Source organism: Schistocerca gregaria, chromosome 8, assembly GCF_023897955.1.
Source record: "Schistocerca gregaria isolate iqSchGreg1 chromosome 8, iqSchGreg1.2, whole genome shotgun sequence".
In the NCBI taxonomy this organism is placed as follows: domain Eukaryota; kingdom Metazoa; phylum Arthropoda; class Insecta; order Orthoptera; family Acrididae; genus Schistocerca; species Schistocerca gregaria.
Genome location: NC_064927.1, coordinates 223,161,371 through 223,177,525, shown reverse-complemented (window position 1 = coordinate 223,177,525; position 16,155 = coordinate 223,161,371). Strand labels below are relative to the sequence as shown.

General features: G+C 44.8%; 1 protein-coding gene across 6 annotated transcripts in view; it reads left to right on the top strand.

Moving 5' to 3' along the window:
• LOC126285410 (protein spaetzle 5) overlaps window positions 1-16,155 on the top strand; it is a 310,585-nt gene that overhangs the window by 196,377 nt on the left and 98,053 nt on the right. For 3 of the 6 annotated variants that reach the window (XM_049984767.1, XM_049984769.1, XM_049984771.1), the window contains exon 2: window positions 9,306-9,469. In XM_049984767.1, the coding sequence (XP_049840724.1) occupies window positions 9,306-9,469 (164 nt within the window). Of the gene's footprint in view, window positions 1-9,287; window positions 9,470-16,155 lie in introns of all 6 variants that reach the window. The other 3 variants (XM_049984766.1, XM_049984770.1, XM_049984768.1) reach the window with 1 other exon arrangement.

The following is a 16,155-nucleotide window of genomic DNA, read 5'->3' as shown; positions in this document are numbered from 1 at the left end:
AGGGTACGGCACGGGCCCGGCCTCGCTGGGAGCGCCGTGTCCTTATCGCAGCTCTCGGACTCGCGCAGGTATGCTGCTGACAGACCGCCGGTAGTTCAGCCCGCGGCACTCTTGTCTTTGTCAGCTGGCGCGTGGCGGAGTGCATGCCTCTACCCGCCGCTTCCGGCGAAAGCGCATCCCAGGCTCACTTCGACTGCCCTGAGAGCGTTTTCATTTATCAAGTGTATTTTCCAGCCAACAACCAGAAACGGTTTACCAGTATAACACATACAATGCCTGACCAAAAGTATTCGGACACACTTTGCCTTCCTAACGACTTATACTCTACTTAGATGATGTGTCTGAATGTCTATGGAAGACTGGCAGCCCATTCCTCCTCAAGACCAATACCAGAGAAGGCACTGATATTGTACGCTGGGTTCTGGAGCGAAGTTAAGGCTTCAGCTCATCTCAAGTTGTCCCACTGGGTTAGGGTAGGGACTCGGAGTAGACCAGTCCACAAAGCGTTGCCTCAAACATGCTGCTTTATGATAGGGTGCAATGTCATGCTGATACAATCATCGTCTCCGAAATGTTCCTCTACTCTACGCAGCATACAATACGGTAGAATGTGACCATATCCTTCTGCATTTGTCGTTTTCTTAACCGAAGCAAGGGGACCATTCCCTAGCCACGAACAACATTCGCATACCGTACCGCCACCTCCTCCATACTTCACTCTTGGCACCACACATGATGGCAGGTAGCGTGTCGAGGCCTCCTCCTCTCCAATGCCTTGCATCGCCTTACCACAAGCTATAGCATGTTTCATGCATGAACCCAAACCACTGCTGTCTTTCATTGCCCAGTGGCGTCGGCTCTTTACACTACCTCAAGCATCGCTTAGCACCGACTACAGAAACGTGCGGCTTACGAGGAGCTGCTCGACCACTGGACCCCTTTCTTTTTAACTACCGAGGAATAGTAATAGCACTTCCGCGACTGCAGATAGCACGTTGTAACTCAGGACTGCCTCCTTCCTCTGATTTCACGCGATTTTTTGCAGCCACCTTCCAGAATGGTCTACATTCCCTTTCCGTTGGCACATGTGGTCTACCTGTTCTTGGTTTACGTATGGTTCCTCCTTCGCATTCCCACTTCATAATCACAACGTCAGCAGTTGACTTGGCCCGCTTTAGAAAGGCTGAAGAGGTCCCTGATGGATTTGTTACTCCGGTGACATCCGGTGATTAGTCCACGTTCGATGTCACTGAGCTTTCCTGATTCACCATTCTGCTGTTACTGTTCCTTTACTGACAACAGAATGTTTACCGACTTGTTTTATACTGGCCGGGTCCAACTATCCATTCCTCATCACATAGGGGTGTCCTTGTGCTTTTCATCCGATAGTATACAGAACATGCCTCGGAGCAGAGCCGTATGGAAGTGACCCTACGCATCTCGAAGAACTGTCAAATGTACCTCCCCCATCACCGAAACCCTAAAAACAATCTTTCTTCAATTTTGTTATGCGATCAGATACTGGTGTACGAACGATACGTTCATACGAACACGACTGGCAGGCGCAGCGAAGCCGACTATCCAGTGGGATTTGATACAAGAACGACATGGCTTAAACATTTAGCACAATGACCAGCAAATAGACTTAGGTTTTCGGTGCTTTCGTATATGCCAGAATTCCAAGCACAAGAGAAATTTTTAGAAAAGGACCTATGATCTTGCAACACTTGATGCTTGAGCAATGCAGGCAATGAACAATGGCAGAGTATTCATTTGTTTACACGAGGGTTCAAATTATTGTAAGATGAAAATGGTATCTGTACGGGCATCGGCTAATAATTCACGTAATTTATCAATTATTCAGAGAACATTAATTTTTTAATTTCTTTTTTATTTACACGGGAGATCGTACAAACCAAATCTTGAGAGCAGCGAAAGTACTGGCTGGAGGAAGTCACGTATCCTCGCTATCGTTTCCACTTGCTTCCTCAAACGTGGCGATCTGCTCCAGTCCCCACTTGCTAGAAATCGGGAAAAAAACCTTCGGTCGAACATATGCCTGACATCATTTAAGTTGCCGAAGCCGGACACAGACTTCGAAAACCCCGGACATTCTGCTAAAATCGGATTATTTTCCGGCCACATGCAGTCAGTCGACGATAAGACAGCCTTAAAGATCAGCACGCGTGAGCCTCGTACGGATCAACAGCTACGATGTAAATTACATAGGAAAGTAACAAGGATTTGTGAAAGAGCGTTATAGAGACGTTCATGTCGATTGTCGGTGCCTTCTTATTGCTCTCAATCATGAAGTGTAGAAAATATGACGTTTATTGGAGAGCGTTTAACCGTGTTTGCTACCGTTCCTTTAATATAAAACGAACAGAAGTACCTACGTGTCAGTGTCCATTTAGTAGGTTTTAAATAATATTTATTAAAATCTGTTGCCAATCAAATTTATCGAGACAAATAAAAAGTCCGGACAGTTGCATAATCCTCCACACGGATCTGTCCGTAGCATGTTCTGTACACCATCTGATCAACTGTTCAGGATCTACAACCCCCCTCCCTCCCCCTTCCTCAGCTTGCATGGATCGCCTTCGAACGCAGTCAGAATTAGAACAAATGTGAGGTAGCAACCCTAGCCAGAAACAGAATGCTTGGACGAAATAAGAGTGGAGCAATGAGACGGCGACAGCAGTGTGTTTTTATAATCGTGGGTCAAGGGAATGGCTTCTTCTCGGAGGCAGGAGGTAGAAGAATTCACGTACTGCTAGTTAGTTCTTACAGTTTTTTTTCTCTCTCTCTCTCTAAGTTTATTGCTCCCCCTCTGTACCTACGCTCTTTGCAGGGGCCTATCTTGCTACGTCTTCAGTACAATTCAGTGCTCACCCACGTGCTCCCAATTCGAGTCCAGGTTTGGCGAGAAAGTACAAAACAGTGCATACTCCGCTTCAGAGAGAAAGATTCGTCTGCAAAGGCTACAGATAAAAAAAAAATTCCGTAATACCCTTCGTTCTCAGAGACCTTGGTCCCCAAGAGAGGTTTTTGAAGTTTGGAATGTAGGCCAAGTTCTGGTAGATGTAAAACTGTCAGCATAGCCCGTGTGTTGTGCTTGGATAGTTCAGAAGGTTAAAGCATTGTCCGCGAAAGACAAGGTTCAGTAAACAACTTTAAGGTGGCAGGAAGTTCCAGTTCTTCAGGGGTCCCAGCAACGCGCTATAGAGTTTGCAATCGGACGATGGGCGGGTTTAATCGAGGCCATTTTTGTCAGTCGCGAATAAAGACCTGAAGTTGGCCACCATTACGCAGTCGTATTTTTGTCCACGCCCACAGATAAGGCTCCTAAAACATCCTTAAACTGCCCAATCAGTGGTGGAAGAAGTTACTTGTAGGTATTGCGCTACGTCGGTCACGAATTTTATAGTCACTGGTACTTGTTTTCTCACATTTCTGGAGCTCAACGTCCTCAGTAACACGCAATTGGGAAGCTCACACAAAAAAATGACATTTTATAGCGATTTTAATATTTGTCATTGTCGTTAATGAATTCTTATGGCTACACTGTTCACACAATTATGAAAAACAAAACGCAAAATAAGTTCAAATGGTTCAAATGGCTCTGAGCACTATGGGACTCAACTGCTGTGGTCGTTAGTCCCCTAGAACTTACAACTACTTAAACCTAACTAACCTAAGGACATCATGCACGTCCATGCCCGAGGCAGGATTCGAACCTGCGACCGTAGCAGTCGCACGGTTCCGGACTGCGCGCCTAGAACCGCGAGACCACCGCGGCCGGCGCAAAATAAGTGAAAGTTCCTTGTGGTAAATGTCTACTGTTTATACTCCTGCTCCTTTGCCCACCAACACACTGGTTCCGCCTTCACAGGCACATCCCCCAAACACATTTTTCTTGCGAGCTCTCGACTTCTTGGGGATGGAAGGCACATTCCTCTGAGCTGCCTACTGTATGCCTGATGGAGTACGCCGCGGAAAAAAACAAGTAATCAGTATATTGGCTCAATAAAACGCAAGCAAACATACGCAGTCTAGCACGCATGCAAATAATTAGAAACAAGTAAAAACAAACAGAAAAACATGTTTTAGCTGGGGGCGCAATTGCAGTAAAGGAATGTTAGACAAAGAACTCCCCGCAAAAGATGAATCCGTAGAACTAATAGCTTTTCCGATAATTTCGTCTTCAATTTCGGAAGCTTCTTGAGCTTCTAAAGTGTGCTCTTATTCTGCAGTCAGAGACCTATCAGGAGCAACGTACAAAATACTTGTAAATGATTTATACACTGATCGTCCAGTAACACACAGCATAAAAATTCCATCGCGAAAACTAATTCTTAGAAGCATTGCGCATTTGTATTAATTTTTTTTTTTCATTCTGGTCATTAGTTCCGCAACCCACCTTTCATTTCGCACTTTGTTTGATTTTTATTCATCAAATTAAGAGGTGTTTGTTAGGTTTCGGAAATGGCAATACTGCATCTGCTACAGAATCGTCGTAGACCGAAAATCATTGCTTTGGCCAACTACCAACCATATAACAGGCATTTTCAAATACACGTGACGGAATTATTCCTGCAAGCCGCTAACAGAACCCGGAACTGCGACCTTTTCTGTCTCCGCCGCAGATACAAAAATTCGATAAGACCCTAGCACTTTTTTACACATGTTCCTTTCACTTTTTGTTCTACCTTGCTGGAAAATGAACGCCATTCCTTCAAGACGCCGTCACCATCACACATATAACTTTACTACAAAGAGCACTTGAAATCCTAATGCCATCGCTTGACATTTCCTGACGCCTGCTTCCGTTTTATTCTTTCAACTGATTAACAGACCAAAAGGTCCTATCACAGACGTATAACAATTCCAAAATTTACCAACAGCATACCTGTTTCCCGTTATATCAGTCAATTCCACATATTTCAGAATAAGAGAGTCATTAATAAAGCAAAATGAAAATAATTAAGACACCATAATTTCTGTATGATTGGTCAGACAGTGTTAGTGATGTCGCCCTCCAGAAATTTACTTTCCCTTAATATTTGAATTACCATAACACTGTCCCACTGCGCAAGATTTCCGTTATCTGGCTGTTTGCACCGCTCTAGACTGAAGTAAAATTTACAGCTGCTTTGACCAGCACTTTCTTATACAAGAACTTCGGATACTTTTTTCTAAATAACCTGTATATCAAAGCGGCTTGCAGTGCCGCTGGTTTCCGCACAGCAGTTTGAACAGACTGCTGTGAAATCTCAATTATACGTTAATAATTGTTGGAGTTATTCGGTTCTTTCTTTCTCTTGTTGAGAACAGCAAAGTGATCAGACTACAAAGACCTCATCCCGTGTAGCTTACTGGCGGGTTAACCGCAAACCGCAACTTGTAGTCAGCGCAAGCATTTGCAGCTGAGAGTGCTAAGCCACAGTGACGGGGCCGGCCGATGTGGTCGAGCGGCTCTTAGCGCTTCAGTCTAGAACCGCGCGACCGGACGGTCGCAGGTTCGAATCCTGCCTCGGGCATGGATGTGTCTGATGTCCTTAGGTTAGTGAGGTTTAAGTAGTTCTAAGTTCTATAGGACTGATGACCTCAGAAGTTAAGTCCCATAGTGCTCAGAAGCATTTGAACCGCAGTGACAGGTTTCATACTTGCAACAAAATTGGCATCTTCGGTCAATGTCCGACGGAAAACTTTTCAGGAACATAATTTCACGCGTAAGGTGGAAGACGTATCATCAGATAGAAAACGCCCTGGTATCATTGTGTTCCACTGCTACTTACTGCAGCTGTGCTTTTCGATTTAATATGGACTTTATACCACAGCTTTTGTATACATTTTCAGAAAGTAGCGTTTTCCTATGGTCTGCAAAGCGTGATCACTGATTGTAAGGCATTTTGTTCCAGTCATTCTGCGAAAAACGTAAGATTCATGTTGCAAAGTAGAGATGTTGAGAGGTAACACCCTGTGGCATCGGGGACCATAAAGAACGTAGAATTAAATAGGATGGCTAAGGATGGCAAAAGAAATCGCTTGGCGCTTGTTGACAGGAATCTTTGCAGCATTTGTCTTAAGGGGTTTAGGAAAACATCACATCACTCGTTGCTACTCCAATGTAAGTCATAAGACAATTTGGTTACATCCAATAATTTAAAACAGGAAACGATTGGAACATTTCAGAATAAAAAGGTCATTAATAAATAAATTTTCCTAATTGGATTTTTCTCTCTGCAGCGGATGGTGCGCTGTTACGAAATTTCCTGGCAGATTAAAGCTGTGTGCCGGACCGGGACTCGAACCGAGAATCTGTGCCTTTTGCGGGCAAGTGCTCCACTAATTGAGCTGTCCAAGCACTGCTCACGCTCTACTCTCACAGCTATCTCATCTCCCAACTTCCAGAAGAAGGACTCATGGAAGAAAGAAAATGGCAGAGATATGGTTTAGCTACTGCTTGGGAACAGGAGGATGCTTAAGGAGTTTGAATGTTAGGATATGCGGTACTGGGGAAAGTAACACTGTGAGGACGATTCGTGAGTAATGCTTAGGAAGCTCACTCGGCAGAGCGCTTGGCTGCTAAAGGCAAAGGCCCCGGGTTCGATTCGCGGTCCGACACACGGTTTTAATGTACCAGAAAGTTTCAGATTTTAAGGTCCTTAAAACGTGACGGTGAGTGTGGTGCCGCCTTGCGACTGCTTTGTTTCCTAGATATTCGAATAGCTAGGACTCTCCGCGGATTCCGGAAACACTGTCCCGACGCTGGCCATTTTGTTTAGTCACGACTATGACGACGATTGGTAGTCATCGAAAGTTCGAGTTTCGCCTCTCATTTGACGCCTATTGAGCGTCAGCACACCTACCAAAAAACAGCACTCACCGAAATTGTAAAACAGTTGAGCAATCCACACGCACATGCGGGGAACGCCCTTGCCAGTTCTCTCAGCTTTCTGCACTGGAAGACATAACTCGACTGACCACGGAGGACCGAGTGAGGTGGCGGAGTGTTTAGCACACTGGACTCGCATTTGGCAGGACAACGGTTCAAACCGGCGTCCATCCATCCAGATTTAGGTTTTCCATGATTTTCCTACTAAACCGCTGCAGGCAAATGCCTGGATGGTTCCTTTAAAAGGGTACGGCCGACTTCCCTCTTCATCCTTCCCTAATCAGAGGTTGTGTTCTGTCTCTAATGATCTCAGTGCCGACGGGACGTTAAATAATAATCTCTCCCTCCTTATCACGAAGGATCACCTTCTCTCCACTTCTGAAATATACCATTTAAACTCCACTTTCACACCAGGGCGCACACTACTTGAACGCTCCACGAGGACTGCTGACTGATCCCCGATCTCTTCCAAACCGCTCCACAAAGTTATTTAACTCTGAAGCTTTACAATCAGTCAGAATCAGGAGCATCACGTAGGCATTTACGTTCACCCTTTCCTGCTCTCGCTTCTGGAGCTCCCGTATCGTGCTTCCTCCCGGGAGGACTTTCGTAAGTTTCTCTGCCAATGATGTTGGAACCCACAAGCCAAACTCGAGAAGTTACTGAACGATAAATGAGAGTATTCGGCTCCAACTATTAGCCATTTAGGAGAATTCTGGAAAAGACCAGCTCAAATAAAACACCCTCACCTTCCAAATGAAAACTGCTCGTGGAGAGTATAATAGCGGACTGGGCTGGCACTCGTGATGACAAGGAAATGATATAAACTGCCGGGGAAAAAATACAGCACTCTCAAGGACTGTGTTCAGTGGCACCAGGGTATAACATATGCATACTGAAGAGTTCTTATGTTAGAGATTCACTTGCGACGGTCATCGGCGATCAGAAGGTGCTTAAGAAGCCAGTCTGCACCCGCTGTTTTGAGTCTATAGGCAGTAACTGCACCGAGTTTGAAGATGAACAAAGTTTGCAGCATTCATTCGCGGGTAAAACTATGCCCCACCAGTACGTACATACTCCTGTTGCTAAGCGACGCACTGTGGGCCTCTGGAAGATGGAATGACGTATCTATGGATTGTTCAAAAAAAGTCTGTGAAATCTAATGGGACTTAATTGCTAAGATCACCAGTCCCTAAGCTTACACACTACTTAACCTAGATTATCCTAAGGACGAACACACACACCCATGCCCGAGGGAGGACTCGAACCTCCGTCGGGACCAGCCGCACAGTCCATGAGTGCAGCGCCTCAGACCGCTCGGCTAATCCCGAGCGGCATTTATGCATTGCTGCACATATTTAGCACAGAGTACTGGTAGCGTGCCGCTGCTTTTGATGGTGGTCTGTGGATCAACCTCACACCTAAAGACCAGGTTCTGGACGTCCGCGTAGCACTGTGCGAGAATCAGTGGCCGACCGAACATCATCCAGGGACAAAACCCAACTATCCGTTGCGCATGCTGTGTCATCAGCGAACATTGGGAACTTGGTGCTTGCAGCAGGCTTAAGATCATTTGTATCTTTGGGCAGATTACCATTGACACCAGCAAGAATGGCAAATCTGATGACGTGAAAGATCTGACTGGAGAGTGGAATTGTGCTCTATCGTCTTTAGTGATGAGAGTACTTCCGTCTGTTTACGATTGATTGATGTACACGTATTTGGCGTAGAACTGGTGAGGTGTCTCTTTCCAGAGTGCATTCGCCCACGACCCACAAGTCCTACACGAGGCTTCATGGTGTGGGGAACCGTTAGTTACAGCTCGCGGTTGCATTTGGTGCTTTTCCAGAGTAAAGCAACCAGTGCAAACGGTGTTGTCCCCATGCTACGGCCATTTCTTCGACAGGAAGATGATATACTTTATCAGCAGGACAATGCACGCCCACATACGGCTGTTGCGACGCAACTTGCTCTACGTGATGTGCCCTGGCCAAGAAGATGACCAGATCTGTCGCCAATTGAACACGTTGAAACATGATTATGCAAGAACTTGCTCGTTCTCCGGGGCCTGTAGCAACCAGTGCCGAACCGCAAGAAAAGGCGCAAGACGCCTGGGACAATCAATTGCAGGATACCATTCGGCATATTTGCGATCGTTTGCATGCGAGACTACACCTCTGTGTTGCAGCTGGAGGGCGATACACTGTGTACTAGTACGATTCTTTGGACACCCTTTACTGTAACATGTCGTTATTATTCTGTACAGTCCTACAATGACATCTCACTTGTGAATAAAATTACCTTGTCTTTCTCCTTAAGAGTGTCGCGTTTTTCTTCTGCAGTGTATTAAAAGTTTTCCATAAGCAAAGGGTGTGTCGAGTTAGTGCAGTGCCGGGCTGGGTTGCAGGTTTTGTGCGTGCTGCTGGCGGCAACCCCGCTGGCGTCGAGCCCCCAGTGCGACCACTACGGCGGATGCCGCAGCTACCCCTTCCTGCCCGCGCCTCCCGGCAAGACGCCGTCCTGCGCCAAGCCGGGCGCCACCTTCTGCGAGAAGATCGACCACTACCCCACGTGAGTATCGCTAGTCCGCCTCACTTGATGCTTTCATGCACTATACACACAGAATAAAGTTCAACGCCACGAAGGTAGCCAATAATTGTCATTGTGACATAACCAAATGATTGAATTTTGAAATCAGAACGACAAGATGAATACGAAGGTACCGTACTAACACACCTAGAAACGCTCCTTCTAATCTGTCGGCTATAGGAGATTCCGAAGCACAGCGCGAAGCTCACTCGTGGCCAGGGATAGAGTGCGCCGTGCGGAGGCTCGTGAAACAAATTACGTAATTTATTGCCCGTAGACATCCTCCTCATCCAATCGTTGTCAAACTGCTCTGCTCAAGAGCTACTACTGGTCTCTACATCTACATGGATACTCTGCAAATCACAATTAAGTGCCTGGCAGAGGGGTCATCGAACCACCTTCACAATTCTCTATTATTCCAATCTCGTACAGCGCGTGGAAAGAACGAACACCTATATCTTCCCTTACGAGCTTTGATTTCCCTTGTTTTATCGTGGTGATCGTTTCTCCCTATGTAGGTCGGTGTCATCAAAATATTTTCGCATTCGGAGGAGAAAAATGGTGATTGGAATTTCGTGAGAAGATTCCGTTGCAACGAAAAACGCCTTTCTTTTAATGATGTCTAGCCCAAATCCTGTGTCATTTCAATGATTCTCTATCCCATATTTCGCGATAATACAAAACGTGCTGCCCTTCTTTGAACTTTTTCGATGCACTCCGCCAGTCCCACACCACGCAGCAGTATTCCAAAAGAATGGACAAGCGTAGTGTAGGCAATCTGAGTAGTAGATCTGTTACATTTTCTAAGTGTCCTGCCAATAAAACGCAGTCTTTGGTTAGCCTTCCCCACATTTTCTATGCGTTCCTTCCAATTTACGTTGTTCGTAATTGTAATTCCGAGGTATTTAGTTGAATTTAAGGCCTTTATATTTGACTGATTTATCGTGTAACCGAAGTTTAACGGATTCTTTTTAGCACTCATCTTGATGACCTCAAACTTTTCATTATTTAGGGCCAACTGCCACTTTTCGCACCATTCTTTTCTAAATCGTTTTGCAATTTGTTTTGATCTTCTGATGACTTTATTACTCCATAAACGACAGTGTCATCTGCAAAGAACGTAAGACGGCTCCTCAGATTGTGTCCCAAGTCGTTTATATAGATAAGGAACAGCAAAGGGCCTATAACTCAACCTTGGGGGAACGCCAGAAATCACTTCTGTTTTACTCTATGACTTTCCGTCAGTTACTACGAACTGTGACCTCTCTGACAGGAAGTCGCAAATCCGGTAACATAACTGAGACGATATTCCATAAGCACGCAGTTTTTCTATAAGCCGCTTGTGTGGTACAGTGTCAAAAGCCCTCTGGAAATCCAGATATACGGAATCGATCTGAAATCCCTTATCAATAGCACTCAACACTTCATGCGGATAAAGAGCTAGTTGTGTTTCACAAGAACGATGTTTTCTAAACCCATGTTGACCGTGTGTCAATAGACCGTATTCTTCGAGGTAATTCATAATATTCGAACACAATTTCTGTTCCAGAATCCTGCGAAATCTGGGGCCGCATATTTACCGATCTATTACAAGTCTACCTCCTAATATAGCGACGGAGGTCCTTTCTCCAGTTGTGGTCCGGCAACTCATGGACTCAACAAGTCATAGGAAGTCTCCTGCAAAAATATTGAGTCATGCTGCCTCTATAGTCTTCCAGCTGTTGCCGGTGCAGGATTTTGTGTACGAACTGACCTCTCGAATATGTCCCGTAAATGCACGATGGGATTCATGTTGGACGATCTGGGTGGCCAAAACATTCACTCGAATTATCCAGATATTCTTCAAACCAATCGCCAACAATTGTGGCCCAGTGACAGGGCACATTGTCATCCATAAAAATTATTGGTTGTTCGTGAACATGAAGTCTACGAATGGCTGCAAATGGTCTCCAGGTTGCCGAACATACCTATTTCCAGACAATGATCGATTCAGTTGGACCTGAGAACGCAGGTCATTTCATGTAAACACAGCCCACTCCATTACGAAGCCACGACCAGCTTGTACAGTGCCTTGTTGGCAACTTGCTTCACTTAGGCACATGCCGCTATCGCTCACAGTACTGGCCTAAGGCGCTGCCTCCAGCCAACATTTTCGGCACTTTAATTGCCAAAATGTGTTAAGAAACAACGGCCATCATCGCCTTTGAAAACAACAGGTCCGGCTCGGACCATCACATATTTAGCCACTTATGGGGAGGCCGGTGCATTATCTTAAGGCCGGAGAATAGGCCCCATACCGACGGGAGCGGCCCGGAAATGGTATGTTACATGCTGATCATTACAACTGCGACACCTTGAAGGCGTTTTGCAACAAACCTCTGCTGTGTACGACTTCGTAGGCTACAAAGTGGTGTGGCAACTGGCGTTGTAGAAAAGCTTGTTTCTCCAAGTACATGAAGACTCATTGCAACTAGGAAGAGGCTCTCTGAACTAAAGCACAAACGATGGTGCTGGAGCCACGACTAGGCAGCGATGCGTTTCGTCACGTAGCGAAGTGGCTCCGACAGCGAGTGGGATGTGGCTGCGTTCCAAATCGCGGCGCGGAGGGCATTCGTGGTGCGGAGCCGCTGGAGGCGTGGCTCGGAGGGCGCGGTTCATTGGTTATCACACGCGTGAGGTGGTATTGTACATGATGCCACAACGTAAAATTAGCATTAAGTGTTTATTCTTGGATGTGCAAATCATTTGCATTTCAGAGAAACTGCATGAAGTACATACAAGTAACGCCATCTACTTTCTGTATTTAAGGAAACATTACACAGTAGATTTACCATTTGGAAACTGCATTTGAATATTGGTTTGTTTGCGAGAAAATGGTGTTTTTCTTCTTGTAAGGAGGACAACGTCTACACTAAGTGTCGGATTCGACAGCAGCTGGATCATGATCTACCTACACTGCAATTTGTAGTATCTCAATGTTGATGATCGTGTTGGTTGGGATACGACGACTGCCATGTCTGTATGGAATTGATGTGTTCAGGATCTCACGTAACTAGCGCCTGAGAGGATACACATTGTATGCTCTGCCACGAAGATCGTGCAGTCACATGTCAGATCACTTACCTCAAATCAGAAAATGGATTTGTTTGCAATATCCACGCGTGCAATGCGACAACGACTGGAGCGCCACACACTGTCAGCATGGCGTCAATTGTTAAGGCTTCCCTTGATCCTGCAGCAGGAGGCGGCTTGCGGATGGAAGTACGCCCAACGACACAGGACACAAGAGCGGCATCACGTCAGCTTTCCAGAGGCGTCCTGTATCTGGGTACAGCATTACAATGGACGTTATGTACATGGAGACTCCGAGGAGTACGAATGTGAAGAGACTGCATTCGTTATCGTCATACCCGCCCAGCAGTTGGCTTGGTGGTATAGGGTGACATTGGGTACACAACACTATCATCTACGGTTCGCACAGCCAGCAGTTTGGACAGCACGCGTTGCGTTTCTGACGTCTTAAGACGGATGGCTGTGCCCTGTCTTCGAGGTCTCCGTTACCTTATATTCTAACAAGGTAACGTACGAGCACATGTTGGCCGTGCTGTCCAGCTCGATCTCGATTCACAGGTGGTGTTAGAGAGTTGCCCTGGCTACCACGTTATCGAAATCTCTCATCCATTCAGAACATCTGGTCATGGATTGTCGAAACACTGGCAAGTCAGCACTCGACAGGCACTACAACTGGAAAACTCTGGCATACAGTTGAAGCCTCATGGAATGTTACAACATTTGACTCGATGTCCAACCAGGTTAGAGTCATGTTCCTGCCAGAGGTTTCAGATCTATGTACTAAGTTTTGCATCATGTCCACCCCCAGTTTAATTACGTATTCTTGCTAATATACTCTAAACCCACGATTAGTGAAATTCCGTTACTTATATCCTTTCTAAACTCACAAATTTATAGCCAGTAATAAATTTGCAGGTCCAAATACTTGCATCAGCCTCTACTTTTCATCTTTGTGGGCCACTTCATCAAGACTAATTCAGTCACGCATTGGGTGATAAGAAAACAACTTCCATGAAAGCTATAATTTCTCTGATTTCGCTATCACTCTATGATCATCAGACACTTCTCCAGAAACGTATGGGGAAGAGAGAATGTGCTTCTTGACTTGTACTACGAAGCTACCTACCTTTCAAGGATGTAGCTTTCTGTGATGCACAATACGATTCATGCATCATTTCACACTGGAAATTGTCGAGTGGTATTATCGCACTTACATGGTCAGATAGTTTTCTGATAAATGCTTTACACTGTGAAACCTATTTTTTTTATTCATAGGCTGAAGCACATTATTGGCTCCGAGTGGTATCCGATTTATATTTCATCGTCCTCCTATAGACGAGGTGTCATTACGTCCAAACCAGGCGACCTTCAAAAGCAATAAATAATTTTACGCAAATGATAAGGAGGCGATTAGGATGTAACATTCAAAATTAATCTCGCTTAATTTTCCAGACTTCGTTACGTTGATTACAAGACTTGTGTTAAGCGCCCGCATCTCGTGGTCGTGTGGTAGCGTTCTCGCCTCCCGCGCCCGGGTTCCCGGGTTCGATTCCCGGCGGGGTCAGGGATTTTCTCTGCCTCGTGATGGCTGGGTGTTGTGTGATGTCCTTAGGTTAGTTAGGTTTAAGTAGTTCTAAGTTCTAGGGGACTGATGACCACAGCAGTTAAGTCCCATAGTGCTCAGAGCCACTTGTGTTGAGCCAATAATCTGTTGATGCTTACCACTGGCATTGTATATGGATGTGTCATAGAATTCATCGACTGAACAAGTGACTGTCATTTTTTCGCCAAAAATTATAAAGAGTGATTTGCACGATATCTGACTGATCGGCTTTATACGCAGTTTTTGGGGATAACAAAAAGCTTCGTTTCACTTCAGCTATGAATTTCCCTGTAATATCACCTGTTAATGACATCTCCCCTACACATTTACTTCAGATAAGTTTGGCAATTTTGCGACTTCCTTTTCCGTAAAATTTCCTGATTCTATTTAACTAGTTCTAGGATGCCTGGAAATCAGTAATGTTCATCTCATTTGTAATTCGGAGCATCCAGTTTCATAGATTTCCTTCGGTAACGGGGCACTCACATACACGAGCAGTTCTAAATCTTGCGAATAGTTTTTCTTTAACACTTTTGAGATGGTGCACATTTCGTGCCGCCGGTAAATATTTCTACCATTTATACAAGTCTTTTTCAGTTTTTTCAAAAATAAATCGACTTTGCACATTGCTTAAGTTTATGCATTTCTCACTCCCTCGTTTAACCAAAGTATTTACAGCCTTTTCTTTCTCACTGGAAGCTGTGCACTTAATTGTTTTCTTTGAGCTTGAAAAGCATTCTATTTTTTGTTCAGGACTTTAATTGGCACAAAAATTATCGTTAGGACGACAATTCATGGAATCATCTAAGTTCTTTTCTGTTTCTTCTATTTCTACAGTTTCTAAAGAAATGTCCAAGAAATTAACTGATAAATAAAACATACGTTGGACTTCAGGAGAAGTAGTTGATTTAGATTCATACCACATTCTTTGTGTTTCAACATTGCGAGGTTGAAAACAATAACTGGATTCCACATTCATGTGATACTCTGCAGCCTGCACAAAGACAGGTGCTATAAGCACGCATATACCAAGAAACCGCAAACAAAACTAAATTAATTTAGTTTGATTTGCTTTTTTAACATTTAGTGATACCTCAAAGACAACTGCTAATGGTTATGGACATTAAATGAGTTGCAAATTCGAGAGAACACTAATTGTGAACAACTGTCTCAGAGAAACTATCAACAGAAACTGAATTTCGCTATATAAATTACAATGGCGTAGTCCTGTGTTAATCTGTTTCTCGATGTGCCGTCAACCAAGGCCATGTGCCCGCCGTGTTCCGCATGCGCTTCCTGCTGCAGCTACGGCGGGGGTGTACGTTTCTCCTACCGCCTTGCGACCTATGAATTTGGCAAATTTCAACATATTTTTAAAAACACTTGCAGTGTGTCTTGGGAGCTAAATTTTTGACGCTGTGTTTCTTTCGGTACATTCAACCTATACAAAAAATTTCGGGGCAGGTTTCGATAGGTCGAACTGAATACGGCAACAGCCTTACAGAGCTGGCGATGTTATCCCCCTGGTTATTTATACAAATGATGAAGAATGACGGTCCCATCACTATTTTCCGAGGAAAATCTAGGCACAAAGTACGCTTGCTTCTATGTGTCTCGTCTGACATGAACACTTTTGGTATGAAGTCTTTATGCCAGCCGCAAGACTGCTTTTAAAATCTGAAAGAACAGTTAACATAATGGCGGGAATCCAATAAAAAGATTTCCTACCCTTCACACTGGAAGGTTTTGTTGCACTGACAGGCCGTGACAACCTTCATATACACGTTAATTTGATGATGTTCTGACCGTACCTGCTAAGTCTGTTACGAATATTAGCTGCATCAGCGGCGTCACTACACTTTCTTGGGGTATACACGATGTTAACTTCGTTCCACTTGAACATTCTCTGTTTCGTATAACGTATTGGGTTCTATTAGTTAAACATTCTTCGGGAAACTCTAGATTTGAGCTCTACCATTAGTTCTGGTACAAT